Source organism: Geotrypetes seraphini, chromosome 1 (assembly GCF_902459505.1).
Source record: "Geotrypetes seraphini chromosome 1, aGeoSer1.1, whole genome shotgun sequence".
Classification (NCBI taxonomy): Eukaryota; Metazoa; Chordata; class Amphibia; order Gymnophiona; family Dermophiidae; genus Geotrypetes; species Geotrypetes seraphini.
This window is the reverse complement of record NC_047084.1, coordinates 247,040,731-247,059,337: the sequence shown is the minus strand read 5'-3', so window position 1 is coordinate 247,059,337 and position 18,607 is coordinate 247,040,731. Positions and strand designations below refer to the sequence as shown.

The window sequence follows — 18,607 nt, the reverse complement described above, 5'->3', positions numbered from 1 at the left end:
TATATTTTTTTAAATCACTGCTTATTTCATTTTACAAATTTCCATTCTGTATCTTTCTCCATATCGAATTGTTATAAGCAAAGCCTCCTATTGATACTTTGGAGAGAAAAAATTACAAGAGAGGGTGAGACTTTGAGGGGGGATTTACAAGGGAGGGGAAAGGACAAGGGGAAGAGTTAAGATATCTGGATAAATTTTTTGAATAGCAGGGTTTTGATTCCTTTTCGAAATGATTTGAAGTCGCTTGTTGTCAGCAAGTTGGAGATGGAGTGGTCAAGTTTCGCTGACTGCGTTGCTATATACTTCTCGAATATTGTTCATGCAACTGTTTAGAAATTTGGAAAAACACTCTCTCTTGTTTATTTCTTTCTGTATTCCTATTTATTATTATTATTTTTTTAATTTCTTACCCACCTAACACCTAGACAGGTTACAATAAAAACATACATACAAACATGCAACAATAAAAGCAGTTCCATATTTAACTCCACATTTTATCTCTTAAATTTAATCTCAATATTCAACCATAATACTCTGTCACAAATAAGTGAGTTTTAAGTAATCGCCTAAAATGTACAGCATTTCTACATAATCTTAAACTACCTTGCAATGCATTCCATAATCTTGAACCTCCAACTGAAAATGTAGTTTGACTTGTTAATGTATAATGCATAGATTCAATTGTCAATTTCATCGCTGACTCTGATTTCAAGGATCTATTAGGTACATACAAAGATAATGCTTTATGCAAATACCAAGGTACATGCCCATAAAGAGTTCCCATAGTTTTATACAATGTTTCATTTGTGTATGTTAATCCATTGCTCTTTACCTTTTAGAATGTAATCACGTAGGCCTCTTCCCTTCTTACATAATTTGTTCCACTTGTAATAAACCTCATCCATCATTTTTCTATGAAAGATAAAGCCTATCTATATCATTTCATGAGGTATAGTCATCAGTTTCTAGTTTTATGGTCTAGACCAGTGTTCTTCAACCTTTTTACACCAAAGGACCGGCAGAAATAAAAGAATTATTTTGTGGACCGGCATCGGTCCGCAGACCAGCGGTTGAAGAACACTGGGCTAAGTCGTGGGCCAGACCCTGCCCATCTCTACCCCAGACCCTGTCCCCATAGTCCTAATTGTAACACTATTTTTTCCATTCATTTTTCATATATACATACAATATAATCTTATTAACAACGCATCGATTGCACTGCGGACCGGCAGTTGAAGAACACAGTTTTGGGCCTGATGCACATGCTGGCCCTGTGGACCGGCAGGAAACTTCTGTGGACCGACACCGGTCCATGGACTGGTGGTTGAAGAACACTGGTCTAGACTGTAAATCTGATTGTGTCCAGCCTCTATGCCAACAGTGTATGTAAGTATGGGTATACCATGGGTATTTATCATTTTTACTGTTTTTCTTCCATCAAGTTTTAACTTTAAAAGTTTTAAAATGCATACGACATATTATTCTAGTTTTATTTTCCTTTATTTTCCACAAAAGGCAACAAAAAATGGTATACAGCCTGCGCCAAGAGATATATGAGAAGAGAATGGAAGACCTGAATATGTATACTCTAGAGCAGTGTTCTTCAACTGCTGGTCCGCGGACCGGTGCCGGTCCACAGAAAATTTCTGCCATTTCTTAGTTTTCAGCCAGTCCTTGGTGGATTTACTGGTATGTTTTGGGTCATTGTCATATTGCAGGATCCAGTTCCACTTCATCGTTAATTTTCTTACAGATGGTCTTACATGTTCCTCAAGCACCCTCTGATACACGGTAAAATTCATGGTGGATTCTATGATGGTGAGCTAGCCAGGTCCTGCTGCAGCAAAACATCCCCAATCTGTAACACTTCCACCTCCATGCTTCACAGTTGGTATGAAGTTCTTTTCCTGGAATGGTGTACGCCAAACATGTCCTCTTTTCTGGTGTCCAAATAATTCAATTTTAGACTCATATGTCCATAGAACACTATTCCAGAAGTCCTGGTGTTTGTCTACGTTCTCTCTGGCAAACTTCAGTCTGGCCTTGATGCTTCTCTTAGAGAGCAAAGGTTTCCTCCTTACATACTTCCCATGCAAATTAAATTTGTGCAGTCTCTTTCTGATTGTAGAGGCATGCACTTTTACATCAACAGTAGCAAGAGCCTGCTGTAGGTCCTGTGATGACATTTTAAGGTTTTTGAAGACTTCTTTTAGCATCTTGCAGTCTGCTTTGGGGATCAACTTGCTTGGATGGCCAGACTTTGGCATGTTGGCAGTTGTTTGGAAAGTCCTCCACTTGTACACTATTTTCTGGATCATGGAGAAGGTATGAGGGCTTAAAGAAATAGCGCTCTGGGCTGAAGAATGTACGTTTTACATCTTAAATTTGATGTAGACAGTTTTGCGAAGTTTTTCCAGTTTAAAAATGTTTTTTATAATAAGGTTTCTTTTTTAGGTAACAATTTCACTTTGAAAAAATTAACAGATGGCTGTTGTTAGTGTCATGCTATAGAACAGTGTTCTTCAACTGCCGGTCCGCAAAAATTTCTTGCCAGTCAGTGAAGGATTTGGGTTTTCAAACTGCACACTAGGCAGGAAGAGAAGCATAGGTGCCAGCGTCAGCTGACTTGCAACTTCCTGTTGCCGTCACGTATGCTGGGACTGCTGCCTCCTGCCTTCACCGGGTCTCCTGCCGCGTATGTCTCCGTACCTCCAAACCAGCAGTGGCAGCTCTGTGTACTTTTAATTTTAGCACACAGCTGCCCTTAAGCAGTAGTTTAGCCGCGGTTTCATGAGGCAGCCTCGGGGACTTTGCTAGGCCGGCCCCCTTCGATAATGCGATGTGGGTCGGCCTACCAAAGGAAACATTTGCTGGAGAGGGAAGGGAGAAGGGGTACTCCTGGACAAGGGAGGATGGAGGGGAAGGGGTACTGCTGGACAGGGGAGGAAGGAAAATAGGAAGGAAACAACTGGCAGGGAGATTAGAGGAGGTGAAGGAGTTAGGATGGAATGGAGAGATCAGATGAGGGAAAGGGGAGAAACAGATTAGAGAATGATATGGAAGACAAATTTGTCCCCACCCCCAATGGGATTTCAATATCCCCGTCCCTGTGAGTTCTGTCCCTGTTCCATTCCTGCAAGCTCTGCCTTAACCACACAAGCTTTAAACAGTTATGATTTTAAAGTGTTCGAGGCATGTGCAAATGAGGACAGAGCTTGCAGGAATGGGGCAGGGACTGGGACAGAGCTCAAAGGGACAGGATAGGGATAGTGAGATCCTGCAGGGATGAGGAAAATTTTTCCCCATGCCATTCTCTCTACCTCAGATCATTTTAAGTGTCATCCAAGCATCCCAAACTCAATCCCACCTTTGACCAAATCAGTCAGCCATGAAGATTATTCATACTCAGAATGAGCTGTCAATGCACAAACCTTCTCAAGCGTATTATAAAATGCAACCATATATTCATTTCACCCTCACAAACACATTCACTCACACATACAAACAGTCCTTAGTCACTAAACTAATGCAACACAAACATTCAATCCTACAAACCACTCAAAATGGGATCACTGAACTACGAGGCAAGAGCTTTAAATAAAAAGAATGCAGATTAGTTGTTAACCCCATATACATAGATTATAAAGCATATAGTCATTTAAAACGTGGTGAAAACTAAAGTAGATAGAATAGAATTACTAATCAATGCGATGGATAAGCTTGTTTTTTAGTGCAAATTAATTCAAAACGTAGCTTGATAGTCGACAAGCAAACATGCATTTCATCATCCACCATCTACAGTCATTTTTAAAAATGTAATTTCTATCAGAGTTGAAAATCCAAGTTTGCATAGATAAGAGCCAAATGGTAACAAAACCTTGATTGCTTTGTTGCTCAAGTTAGGATAACTACTGCATAAAAAATATATATGAGGTAACTAAAAAACTTGCCATTCGTTTTCAAGGACCAATCACATCTAAAAAATTATGCTTGTCTGGGCGGTTGTAGCTTTACGCTCGCAGATACTCATAACATTGACAAGACTCTTGCGAATGTGGCATACATGTCATCTATGAAGATAATTTTTAAAAATAAAGTAAAATTCTGGAATCTCTCATGGCATACCCAGAATCTTTTCAGGGCACACCACTGTACCACGGCATACAATTTGAGAGACACTGGGTTATAGGAACCCAAAAGAACTCTAGTGGGATGAGAGGCTGATGAGCATAGACTAGGAGAGGGACCTTTAGTGCGATAGTGTTGGAGGATCTTAAAATACAAAACAAAATGACAAGGTGGTGGCTGTAGCCAGGATTCTAGGCTGCATAGAGAGAGGATATGCCTTTCTGGGTTTAGTAGTGGTGCCCATTGAATCGATTTTCCTGCCTAATTGGGTGTTTTTTTCCAAACATCCTGGTGGGTTTATTTTATAGCCTCTTCACTCCCTTTGCCTTCTCCTAACCACACTGGCATTGTGGTGTAAACAAAATAAACAAACAAAAAAGACTTTTCCTTTCTCTGTTAAATCCTAGCTCACATTTGCGGTCTAACACCAGTTCTGGCAGGATGATACACATTTCAAATCTGACATATTGTAATCACAAAATAGAAAATAAAATTTTTTCTACCTTTTGTTGTCTGGGCATTATTCAAATCTTGTTGGTCCCAGGCTCTGGTTGTCTTCTGATAACTTGCTTGCCAGGGTCTCCTTTCTCCATGCTAACCATCCATCTTCCATCTCTGTCCTCCCCTTCTGTTTCCCTTCCCTCCCCCGGAGGTCTGGCATCTTTCCTTTTTTTCGTCTCCATCCACAGATCCACCTTTTCTCAACTACCCTTTCTTCCAGCATCTCTCCCTCCTTCCTCATCACCCCAGGGTCCACCATCTCTCCCTTTCTTTTCCCAACTACCCTCATATCCAGTATCTCTATCCCCCTCCACACCATTCCTTATGTCCAACTTCTCTCCCTTTCTGTTCCTTCCCTCCCTAAATTCCATTGTCCACCATCTCTCTCCCTCTCCTCTGATTTTAGACCCATTATTTCTTCCTCCCTTCCAAAGTCCGGCATATGCACGTCTCTTTGAACCTCCCCTTCCCTCCCTCTGTGTACTTCTACACCAGGGCTCCCCCTGAAGGCCTGCACCCCCTCCAAGGCCTGCCCCCCACCCCTGAAGGTCTGTGCCAACATACCTGAAGGCCTATGCACCCCTTGAAGGCCTGCATTCCCTGCCCAGGCTACCCCACCCGCATGTCCTCAATTTCTTATTTATTTCTTTTCCCCTTCTTGCTTCTCTACTTCCACTCTTCACTGTTCTTTCTCCTACCAGACATTTTTCTTTGCTCACCCCACCCCTCTCTCCAAATACTCTTTATCATCTTTCCAACCCTATATTTTTCTTCCTGTCTCCTTTCTTATTCCCATCCGTCCTTCAGTACTTTTTCATGCCTTTATAGCCTATTCCTATTGGCTCTTCACTCCTTACCTCCTCCCCCTCAGCACTCCTCTCAGGCTGATTGAGGCTGCCTATACTTGATGTCTTTTTTTTAATTTTTTTATCGTGCAACATTCTGATGGCAGCAGAAGAAATGTTTAAATATACTGTACTTCATTTGGTGCTGCTATGGGTCCAGTCTCATGGCAAGAGCTGCAGGATCCACACACAATCCTTCCTTCCTCCCCACAAAGCCTGCCTGCCTTCCCCCAAGCCGACCCGCCACCGATTCCGCCTCCCGCCACTCACCCCCTGCCCGCCACCACTGCTCGTCGACTCCATTAAACACCCCTCCCCCCCACTACTGCCACAATTCCAAAAGGGCCAGGTGCGTCCGATTGCACCGCTGGTCCATAAGCCTTTCCCCGATGTCAATTCCGACAGAGAGAAGGCTTATGGGCCAGCGGCATGCAATCACTGCACGCACCTGGCTCTTTTGGGGCAGCAAGCGGAATTAAATGGAGCCGGCGGGCAGGCCTTAAGCAGATGGGCCACGGTGCAGGCAAGCACCAATAGCAGCACTGTCTGCCGAGGCAGGGAAGATGTACACAGAACCACAATCGCTGCCTGCAGCCTCCTAACCCGGGCACGATGTGAAGTCATTGTAGCAGCGCATCGGGCCCTGCTGAACTCCTCGGACCCGAGGCACGTGCCTACTTGGCCTACCTTTTAATCCGGCCCTGGATGCGTGGGAGGCTAGGGGGGAAGCTGGGCACCAGTACTTCCCGACTGACCCTCCCCCCTCGCCCTCTAAAGCAGGAGTGGAAGTGGCCGGCCAACAAGAGGCAGCGCTGCCACTCCTGCTTTAGGGGGCGAGGGGGGAGGGTCAGTCACCAAATTGGGAGGCTGGTTTTTTCTTGTTTTAAATCAATTTGAATCGATTCACCCGAAGTGAATCGGTGAATTGATTTGAATCGTGAATTGGGCAGCACTAGTGTTCAGTTTTGGAGGCCATGTCTCACTAAGGGTGTCAAAAGATTTGAGGTGGCTTGGAGAAGATGAAAAATTGATATGGGGCTTGTGCCAAAAGACATATGAGAAGAGACTTGAAGATCCTAGAGGAAAAGAGGGATATGTTACCTTTTAAGCATTTTAAATGACTGAATTAGTAAGCAAACTCCTGTATTTTTCGCTCCATAAGACGTACTTTTTCCCCCAAAAAAGTGGGTGGAAATAAGGGTGAATCTTATGGAGCGACTATAACCAAACACCCCCCCCAAGAGCCCTAAGAGAGGGATGTGCGACATCACAATCAATACCTCCCTCCTGCCTCTGTATCAGAGTCTCTGGATATAAGGAAGGAGCTTCTGCCTCCTGATTGGCAATTGGGCAAAACGATCGCTTAGTGAAAGGAGAGGTGTGGTGCAATGCTGGGACCCAACGTTCAGATTGGCTGCCTTGTGGTCAACAAGCAAAGTATGGCCAGTGGGCAGTTGTGGGAGGCTTAGCTCGGTGTGGAGCGGAGCTTGAGAGCGCAGCTCTGAACTGTCAGCCACGAGCGCTCTTTGTGTGCGGGGCTGGGGAATGGAGTAGGGCGGAAGACCGGGCCCTTGAGCACCCCCCCCCCCCCCCGGTGACTCACGCAGTAACTCGGAGCATCCCCGCACTCGATGTGCTGAGGCCAGCAGCGTTGGACGCTCTGTTGTCTGTCCCCCCCCACCCCCACCAAGCACCTTCAACCCCGGCTCACTGCAGAGGTGGCCGGGCACGAACTTGCCTGGTGAAAGCAGAATGAACAGGGGAAGACCAACTACATGATGTGCAGTAACTGTCATAAACATCTCCGCAAGGGCAAGGTATCCTTCTCCTGGGAATTGAGGGAAGGGATGGGGTGCACCGGAGTTCGACTCCTCCTCCCCCCACTGGGGTTACATACAGGCAGCGTAGGCTGGCCATTCTCATGGAAAAGTTGAAAGACAACACTCTAGAGGTCAAGATTGACACGTACGTCTACACTGACACAAGAAATAGGGTCTTGCAATAGGGTCTTGTTTTCAGCTGTTGGACCCCTCTTTGGCCTCTGGCCCTCTCCTGCTTCAGACTGCTGGGGGGAGGTGCCTGTCTTCAGCTGCCAGGATAGATGGAGGGAAGGGAAAAAGAAAGAAGGAGACCCTGGCAAGCGAGTTATCAGAAGATAATCAGAGCCTGGGACCACAACATGATTTGAATAATGACCAGACAACAAAAGGTAGAAAAATGATTTTCTTTTCTTTGTGATTACAATGTCAGATTTAAAATGTGTATCCTACCAGAACTGGTGTTAGTCAGGGAGGGGGACAGGGTACAGAGACTGGCAGGGAGGAAGGACAGGGTGTAGAGCCTTGCAGGGAGTTAGGGGGACAGGGTGTAGAGCCTGGTATATATTAGTACACAATTTGGTTCAGAATGTTTTTTTTTTCTTGTTTTCCTCCTCTAAATCTAGGGTGCATCTTATAGAGCGAAAAATACAGTAATCTTTTTCAGAGTCAGGGGAGCAGGATGCAGGATGGTAGACTTCAGAGCAACATCACAAATTACTTCACAGAAATGGTGGTGGATTCCTGGAATGCCCTCCTGGGGAAGGTGGTGAAGACAAAAATGGTGACAGAATTCAAAAGTGCATGAAATTGTATGGAATCAAATTAAAGCAAAACTTTTATGACCTCATAGTCAGAGTGAGCTTCAATGACAGCTCTAGAGGTTGGGAAGAAGACCAATGTTAGGCAGATTTCTATAGTCTGAGTCCTATAAATGGTAAAAATGGATCAGGATCAAGGCTAGAGTGGGCTGCATCAGCAACTCCAATAGCTAGTAAGTAGAACTGGTACCTGCCAGACTCCTACAATCTATGTTCCAAAATTGGCAGAGAGAGATATATGCATATATAATATTTATCACATTCAGAGCATATGCTAGGATTTCAGGTGCTGCATATCTCTGCAGGAAGAGGGGTAAAGTCAAATTTGATACTAGCAAATAAAATTACCGTATTTTTGGCTCCATAAGACGTACCTGACCATAAGACGCACCCTAGATTTAAAAGAGGAAAACAAGAAAAAAACCATTCTGAACCAAATTCTCCCTGCCAGGCTCTGCACCCAACCCCACACTCTTTGCCAGGCTCTGCACCCTGCCTCCCTCTCTGCCAGGCTCTGTATCCTATCCCCCCTCTGGTTGTCTAATGGTGGATAGGGCACAGGACAGGCATGGACAGGGCAGGCAGGCCTAGTGACAGGCAAGCAGGTCCCATACCCCCACGTGCCTCCCAGTACCTTAAATCATCCCCCCAGTACTTTAATCATCCCCCTTACTGCCCACATACCCCCAGTACCTTCAATCATCGCCATATCCCCCACGTACCTCCCCAGTATCTTAAATCATTCCCCATATCCCCGTACCCTTTTAAACACCCCCGTACCTTTTTAATCATATCCCCTGCACCTTTAAAAAAAACAACAAAAAAAACCCTGTACCTTTTTTAATTCTTCCTTTCCTCCCTCGACGGCTCCATACTATTTATAGGCAGGTGCACAAGTCAGGGGCGTGGAGGTCAGGCATGAGCTTTCCACGTTCCTACCTGGCCCAAGTGGCACGGGCCTAAGCGGGAGTGCATAAAGCTTGGTCCCAACATCCGCGCTCCTGACTTGTGCACCTTCTGCCCAGAAATAGTATGGAGCACAGGGGGGTATGATTAAAAAAGTACAGGACCACCAGGCTGCTTGAAAAAGGGGTGGCGGACGGGGTGTTTATTTTCAAAAGATGGTCCTGCGGCAGCGGGGTTTAAAAAGGTGGTGTGGCTGCGTGGGGGGGAGGGGTTGTGCAACTATACGGGGGTCCAAATTTTGTATCTTCATAAGACGCACCGAGATTTCCAATCACTTTTGGGTGGAAAAAAGGTGCGTCATAGAGCGAAAAATACAGTATGCTAATAAGCAGTGGGGGAGGGGAAGATATTATTAGGGCTGAAAGCAATGGCATTGTGGTATTATGTTGCAAAACTGCGTCATAAAACTGACATACAGTAAGACTTTGGTTTACGAGCATAATTCGTTCCAGAAGCATACTTGTAATCCAAAGCACTTGTATATCAAAGCGAATTTCCCCATAGGAAATAATGGAAACTCAGATGATTCGTTCCACAGCCCAAAAACTTTAATACAAAATACTGTATGTACTTGTATTGCAAGACCTCGCTCGTTTAGAACAGTCACTACACTCCTGCAGCATCAGAGAGGGAAGAACCATCAGCTCAGTGGTGATGTGACACGTGTATACTGTATGTACTCATATTGCAAGATTTGCTCATTTAGAACAGTCGCTACACTCCTGCAGCGTCAGAGAGGGAAGAACCATCAGCTCAGTTGTGATGTTGTGGCGCGTGTATACTGTATGTACTCATATTGCAAGACATTGCTTGTTTAGAAGTCACTACACTCTTGCAGTGTCAGAGAGAGAAGAACCATAGCTTCAGTTCTGATGTTGTGATGTATGTATACTGTATGTACTTGTATTGCAAGACAATGCTTGTATATCAAGTTAAAATTTAATAAAATGTTTTGCTTGTCTTGCAAAACACTTGCAAACCAAGTTACTTGCAATCCAAGGTTTTACTGTATATATATATGAGTTTGGCAAGGCGAGTTGGCAACTGGCCTGGTTAAGATGACAGTTAATCATCCTGTTGTTAGTTATCCATCCTGTTGGGCAAGCTGGATTAAGTTTACAAGTTTTTATTTGCCAACATTTACAATGTTACCACGAGTTGACCATATGGATTTTGAGGTTGTCTATCAGAATCTATACTTCTTTAAGCTTGCAACACAGATTTAAAAAACTATACACTAAACCTTGCAAAAAAGAACCACATATTCTACAGTATATCCAAGCACATCTTCAATACTGTTCATTTGGAATAAACTGTATTGGTGAACTGTATTTTGTGAGATCATTTCACCAAATCAAAGCAACATACTACCTATAATTTTGTCCAAGAACAGAATCTGAACTCTCACATTATTTCCAGCATATAGATATGACAAATAGATTTGACAGTCTATATATAAATAAATAGCTGCTATTATATGAATTCAGATTTAATATATGTCTTACCATACCCAAGGACTTTACAATATATATTTAACAAGACACACTAATACTCAAAATGATTCAAATGAATACTCAGATGATTCAAATCATCATGCAATTAATACAGGGATGACAAAATCTGGGAACAAAGTCACCATGGTATCTAAAAACTGCACCCTAGTTACCCAGGATTTCATGTCCCCAAATCTTTTCCTTTTGTACAGCTGCCTCAAAAACAACATTTCTCACTTCCAAACACAAAGCCATGCAGTGCAGAAGTCTCGGAAAGTCTGAATGAATTTGAGAACATAAGAATTGCCACTGCTGGGTCAGACCAGTGGTCCATTGTACCCAGCAGTCCGCTCACGCGGCAGCCCTTAGGTCAAAGACCAGTGCCCTATTTGAGTCTGGCCTTATCTGAGTATGTTCTGGTCCAGCAGGAACTTATCTAACCTTTTCTTGAATCCCTGAAGGGTGCTTTCCCTTATAACAGCCTCCAGAAGAGCGTTCCAGATTTCTACCACTCTCTGGGTGAAGAAGAACTTCCTTACATTTGTACGGAATCTATCCCCCTCTCTTCTCTTCACCAGTCTCTCTTTACTAAGTCAATTCCCTTCAATATCTTGAATGTTTCGATCATGTCCTCTCTCAATCTTCTCTTCTTAAGGGAGAAGAGGCCCAGTTTCTCTAGCCTCTCATTGTACGGCAACTGCCCCAGTCCCTTAACCATTTTTGTCATTCTTCTCTGGACCCTATGTCCTTTTTCATGCACGGCGACCAGTGTTGGGTGCAGTATTCCAGGTGGGGGTGTACCATGGCCCGGTATAACGGCACGATAACCTTTTCAGATTTGTTTGTGATCCCCTTAATCATTCCTAGCATTCTGTTTGCCCTTTTTGCAGCCGCCGCACATTGTGCGGACGGTTTCATTGACTTGTCTACAAGTACTCTCAAGTCTCTTTCCTGGGGGCTCTCTCCCAAATACAGGACATCCTGTATTTGTGCATATGATTTTTGTTACTGACATGCATCACCTTGCACTTATCCACGTTGAACCTCATTTGCCATTTTGCGGTCCATTCCTCGAGCATATTTATGTCTCTTTGTAGGTCTTCGCAATCCTTCTGTGTCCTCACTACTCTGAATAACTATGTATCATCTACAAATTTAATCACCTCACTTGTTGTGCCAATTTCTAGGTCGTTTATAAATATGTTGAAGAACACAGGCCCGAGCACCGAAACCTGCAGAACTCCACTCGTGATACTTTTCCAGTCCGAGTATTGTCCATTCACCCCCACTTTCTGTTTCCTATCTGCCAACCAGTTTTTAATCCACGTGAGTATATCACCCTCGATTCCATGGCTAGTAATTTTTCAAAGTAGGCGTTCATGAGGAACCTTGTCGAACGCCTTCTGAAAATCTAGATATACGATGTTGACCGGGTCACCCTTGTCTATCTGCCCATTTACTCCTTCGAAGAAGTGCAGTAAGTTTGTCAAGCAAGATCTTCCTTTGTTGAAGCCGTGCTGGCTGGTCCTCATCAGTTTGTGTTCGTCAAGGTGATCAATGATGCGGTCCTTTATCAGTGCCTCTACCATCTTTCTTGGGACCGAAATCAGATTCACTGGTCTGTAGTTTCCCGAATCTCCCTTCGAACCTTTCTTGAAGATCGGCGTAACATTCACCACTTTCCAGTCTTCCGGAATCTTTCCTGATTTGATCGACAGTTTGGCTATTAGTTGGAGCAATTCAGCTATAACCCCTTTCAGTTCTTTGATTACTCTCAGGTGGATGCTGTCCGATCCCGGGGATTTTTAAGCCTATCAATCTGTCTGCATATCTCTTCTAGACTAACTGTTGTCCCTGTCAGTTTCCCGTCTTCATTTCCTGTGTATAGCCTTCATTTCCTGTGTATATAGCCTTATTGAGCAGCTCAAGCTTACAAAGTGCATCAGCATCATAGTGTGGAAGAGGGAGACACACTGTTTCTGAGGCAGCTCTGCAAATAGTAAGGCAAGGTGAAATGGGTGACAAAATTCCAAACATATTAGTTGCCTGGAAGTGGCAGATATATATGAGAGAGAGATAAAGAGAGAGAGTCTTGGCATAAGCTGGGGGAGAGTATGAGAGAGAGGAAAAAAGAGAAACTGAGCAAAGGCTGGGGAGCCTATAAGAGAGAGGATGGACAAAGGCTGAGTGAAGGGTATATGAGAGACTGAATAAAGGATGGGGGAAGGGTACAACAGACAAACTGGGTAAAGGTTGGTGGAGGGGCAGATATGAGAGACCAAAACAGGCCATAGTGATTCAGGCGCCCCTACACATCATTTGTCAATGCAGTGTTGTCACACAGCTGATAACAAGCTTTGGGAAGGGATACTACTAAAGTGATCAGTGGTCTTTATCATAAAGCATACAGAGACAGACTAAGACCTCAATATGTATACTTTGGAAGAAAGACAAGAGAGAGATGATCGAGGCATTTAAAAAACACCCTGCAGAATAAATACACAGGGGGAAGGCCTCTTTCAACTAAAAGGAAGCTCTGGAACGAGAGGGCATAAGATGAAGTTGAAAGGGGACAGACCCAAAGGTAATCTAAGGAAATATTTCTTTACAAAAAGGGTGGAAGACATGTAGAATGATGCTCCAGTGAACAAGGTCTGTATTTGAATTCAAGAAAGCATTGGACAAGCATGCGAGATCTTAGATGGAGGAAATGTGGAAGGGCCATCATCTGCAGTTATTTTCTACATTTCTAGACTGCTGGCTTCTGCCAATGATTTATAGTCACCTTAAGAGACTAATTTACTAAAGCATTTTGCTTACAAAGAATAAAAAAACCTTAGAAAATCTGTTTCTAAAACTGCTACTGCTGACTTGGGCGGGGGTATTCCTCCCACTTCCCCAAACTTCAGTGTGGAAAAGTGTTAGAAAGGTAGGGAAGAAACCAGAAAGGTCACAGCTAGAGAGTTGCGCGGGGACAGAAATCCCAGCCATCCCTACCCGTCCCCGCCAAAATCCCACCCGTCCCTGTGAGGAATCCCCACCCGTCCCCGCGAGGAATCCCCACCCGTCCCTAGAAACTTCAGAAATAGTTATTTCATTTAATTATGCTACCTTCTCTGTACCAAGTTCTTCTACTTTTCTTTGGAGTTCCTTTTTATATCAATTCCTGTAAACCATGCCCAGCTCTACTTCTGTGGAGATGATGTGGTACACAAACTTAAGGTTTAGTTGAGTTTAGTTGAATTAAAGGCTCTGGTAGAGACCCATTTACAAATAAGCAAAGACACTTTATTAATTTGGAAATATTAATTGGGAAGAATACATACTTTGTAAACGAATTTCTACCAGAGCCTCTAATGCAAATATAAAATATAAATACTCAGCTGATGAGAACCCCCAAGCTGTCAGCTGAGGAATTCCACTGCAGTTGGACGGGGGTCCATTTTGCCAAGCTTGGCAGGCAGCAGTAGCGTCCCTGAGTCACAGATGCTGGCACCTCAGTGGCTCATGGATGTTGCCAGTGACTGCTGTGCTTGGTGGAGGGGAGTTCTGGCCATCTCTAGAGGAGGTCCTCTGCTGGCGGTGCTTGGGGATCCCCACCAGTCAAAGCAAGGGTCAGCAAGTACTTCAACACTATAGAAATAAAACCAGAAATGCATTTCCTTTTCTTTTAAACACAATACAAAAACATCTGCTATATACATTTCCCAAAGCTAACATATTTTAGTCAATAAATTCTGTTTTTTAACTTTGTTGTCTGGAGACTTATTTTTCCATAAAGTTGGTCCCAATTTCTTTTTTCCGCTTTCCCATCTTCTGTAAATTCTTCTGTTGCTGTCCATTGGTTCCTCCTACCATGGTCCTGCATTTATCCGTTTCTCATCTTTCACCCCTGCCCACCAGCCCCATGCCCAACATTTCTCCTTTTATCACCCCACTCCAGCACCATGCCACATCTCTCCCTCCATTCTCTTCACCACTATGTCCAACATTCCTCCCTCTTGCATCCATTTCAATCTGTCCCACTGTTCCCTTTCCACCACAATATTTCTCCCTCTCATCTGTTCCTCACTCCCTATGACCAAAAATTCAACTTTCTTCCATTCCCCTTTGTACACAACCATCTCTTTTCTTCTCATTGACACACCCTTGCCTAATTCTCCCTTTCTATTTCCTCCCCTACCTCAGCATCTTTCCCTCCCTTCCTCTCTCCAAAGTTCATGCCTTCTGTGTCCAAAAATGCATTCCCTCCCCATCTCAGCATCTCTTTCCCAAGTTCATACCTTGTTTCCAAAAAGGCACTCCCTTCCCCCTTTTGTGTTCCGCGTTTGCCTCCCATGTTCGTGTCCAGCCCTCATCTGCCAGCAACTTTCTCATCCAAATGGAGCTCTGGGAGGTAGATGGAGCCACGAGGCTTGTCTTCTTTTCCTACCTGCCCTGCAGCAGCACACATAGCCAACCGGAAGTCTTCCCTGATGTCAGCGCTGATGTCGGAGGGAGGGAGGGCTTTGCTTAAGCCCTCCCTCCAACTTCAGCGCTGACATCGGGGAAGACTTCCGGTCGGTTATGTGTGCTGCTGCAGGGCAGGTAGGAAAAGAAGACAAGCCTCGCGGCTCAAGTTGCATCGAACCCCGCGGGATCCCCAAGACCACAAGGGGTGTCCCCACGGGATCCCCGCGAACTGAGGGGACGTCCCCACGGGTTTCCCATGACCCGAGGGGGCGTCCCCATGGGATCCCCATGACCCGAAGGGGGATCCCGCGGGATCTCCGTCGTCCCCATTCCCGTACAGCTCTCTAGTCTCAGCTGTAAAGGGAAAGGGATTGGGATTTGATATACCCAATCAAGTACTTAAGCATTCTCTCTATCTGTCCCGGAGGGCTCACAGTCTAACTCAGGGGTGGGCAACGAGAGCTGCAAATGGATGCAATTGTATGCAAATTGATCTCATGCATATTCATTGGGGAAATCCTAAAAACCCAACTGGATTGCGGCCCTCGTTGCCCACTCCTGGTCTAACTAATGTACCTGGAGTAGTGGTAGATTAAGTGACTGCCCAGGGTCACAAGGACCACAGCATGGGACTCAAAACCACAACCTGAAAGTACCGAGGATGTAGCTCTAACCACTATGCCACACACTACGCAAAGCTTTTGGGCTGTCTCCTAGAATTAATGAAAGCTTATTGATGTTATCGAGTTAGTTACAGTACAAGGTTGTTTCCTATGTCAAATTGTAACCTATTAACTGTATATTATGTATGTTTACCTGTAACCTGTTATGAGCTCTTTGGGGGACAAGGGGATAGAAAACGAATTAAATAGAGGTCTGAATTAACCTACTCCAGAATATAGCTCACAAGTTCAGCTTAAGGGCAGACAAACCACTAAGAGGAAAGTTTTTCCAAACTGCCGAGTCTCAGCCACTTGGGTTAGGGAACCTGGATTCTAGAGGTGACAGAGATAAAATCAGTGGACCACCAGGATTGGAGCATCCTACTCACCTAAGGACACCCCGCCTGGTCTTGGCCAATCACATTTCCCTGAGCCTCAACCAGCCCAGCCAGCACTGTTGCCAAACAGTCCAGATACCGGAACAAAGGGCCAGAGAATGCATTTTCTGAAGTGCTGTTTAAGTAAAGCACGCAAGGCGAAACAGACCCCGCTCTAATCTAAGGAGCTACTAAGAGCCACTAGCTTAGAATCAGGGGCGCCTGCAGGCTCCTCACAACCGTGCCGGGACCACAGCTAGACGAGCAGCCGACCCCCGCAACGGAAGCAGGTGGAGAGGCTCAGGAGCACGGCGGAAGGAAGGCTGCCCCCAAAGACACTGGCCAAGGCAGAATGCAACAAATACACCGACATTCTGGAGATTTGACTTTACGCAGAAATCCCCAGCAACGGTGGTGGCGTTCGGTTTAGTCCATTGCGCGCCCCCCCCCCCCCTCGACAGCAGCCCGAGTCCCCGTCCCCCCCTCGGGCACCTGACAAACTGCGTCCCCTCTTCTTCCGCCGCCGATGCTCGCTCTCGCTCCTCTCGTAGAAGCCCAGGGTCTCGGCCGGGCCCTGGACGGCGCCGCCCGTTCGCCGCTCCGCTTGCTCCTCGCCGCCCGCCGCCGGGTCTCCGGCTACTGCCGCACCAGCGGCCGCCGCCATGCTCGGAACCCCCACAAACACAACAAACTCTAGCCCTGCCTCCCTGCTTTCGCGCCTGCGCAGCGAGCCGAATGGGCGGGAGCCAACCTTCGCGTGCCCGAACGTCATCGAGTGAGCGACCGTGACGTCCCCAAATTGGCAGACTCTTACAGACGGTGATGTTAGATGGGTTTGTTTTTTTTGGACTAGATGTGTTTGGATGAGTAGTGCTTATAAAGAGATGGCATTTATGCCAATAATATGTCCTTCATTAACGGCTTCAGATCTTTTTCTTCCCTAATACGGTATGCTGGTGATTATATTGCACAACAACAGCAAGCCAAAGAGCGATGAGGAGCCAAGGAAGGACACCAGATCCTTCACTTATTCCAATAAATTATATCTTAGGAAACTGTAGTTCCGGTATCATTCACTGGTTTCTCACCACGCTTTTGCTTTATTTATGCTCACCTGCGGAAATGTATAAACAAAGTTTAAAGCAAAAAATTGAATGTAAACAAGAAATCAACAAAGTAAATCAGAGTTCTGCGCAGCAACTGTAATTTCAGCTAACAGCAGTGTTGCTCACCTTTAATAGGTGTAGCCCCTGGCTTCCTATAGTACCTGTGGGTGGTTATGTACACAGGAGGCAGGCCAGAAGAGCACTGTCAGGTAAAGGACAGTAAAAATGACAAATATAAATTCCCCCTTTACCAGTACATTTAGGGTTCTGGGTAGGGTTGCCAGATGTCCGAGTTTTCCCAGACATTATCCTCTTTTTGAGGACTCCCTCTGTGAGTCCCACTTCTTTGTTTAAACTTCTTGTTGCCACAAAGGTGGGTCTTGTAGAGGGAAGGCCCCGATGCCGGCAGCCTGTCTTGATCACTGCCACTGCTAAGTCGCTGAAGGGGGTGCAGGTGGAAGGGAGAGGGCCAAATGCAGAACTCATGGGTGAGGGGAGAGAAAGAGAGCGGAGGGAAACGAAAGGAACGATGAGCTGGAATGGAGGGAGGTGGAAAGATGCTGGCTACAGGGTGCAGGAACAAAGGAAGAAAATGGAGACAAACAGTGACAGAGAAGTGACAAACAGTTACTCCCATCTCAAGATCATTGATAAATATGTTAAAAAGTGGTGGTCCCAGCACAGACCCCTGGGAAACCCCACTATTTACCCTTCTCCATTGAGAATATTGACCATTAAAACTTGCTATCTGTTTTCTTTCTTTCAATCAGTTCTTAATCCATAATAGTCTATTATTCCTATCCCATGACTTCCTATTTTCTCAGATTAGTTACTGTATATACTTGAATATAAACCTATCCAAACAAAAAACGAGGTAACCTTTTTCCCCCAAAAAAAGAGGGTAAAAAGGTTGACTCGAATACAAACCAAACTCGTCAAAGTCTCACATAGACGGTGACTGTTACCCATGGCTAGTCGCGGGTAACCCACTGAAACAGGGACAAAAAAAAATGGTCGCCGCGGGTAAGGGAAGAAAGCCATTTAAAAATACAGACTAAATTTAACAAAAATTTAAAAACAGTATTAAACGAATAAGGTTATACTAACATGCAGTGGCGTACCTAGCATATGTGGCACCCGGGGCCCATCATTTTTTGACACTCTCCCCCATCTGTATGAAAAACATGATTTTTAGTAACAATCCACACATCACCCAAGAGTGTACCTAGGAAAAGGCAGCATCTTACTGTAGTGAGCAGTACGTCAATAAACCCATTGTAAAACTAAACAAGCCAGACTAGTACAGATCAATCCTACAGTCAATCCTAACAGAAAACCATGTATTTTCAAACACACAGAACACAGAAAACACCTTCGCCTAGTATGTAATCACAAACTAACCCCTCCCCCTTTTACAAAACTGTAGTGTGGTTTTTAGC

General features: G+C 45.0%; 1 protein-coding gene across 1 annotated transcript in view; it reads right to left on the bottom strand.

The window, feature by feature from the left end:
• The window catches only part of TAPT1 (transmembrane anterior posterior transformation 1), a 139,271-nt gene extending 122,431 nt beyond the window's left edge, over positions 1-16,840 (bottom strand). The window contains exon 1 of the mRNA XM_033948817.1: positions 16,555-16,840. Coding sequence (XP_033804708.1) covers positions 16,555-16,834 — 280 coding nt within the window. The 5' untranslated portion in view covers positions 16,835-16,840. The remainder of the gene's footprint in view (positions 1-16,554) is intronic.
• Positions 16,841-18,607: the final 1,767 nt, after the last annotated feature.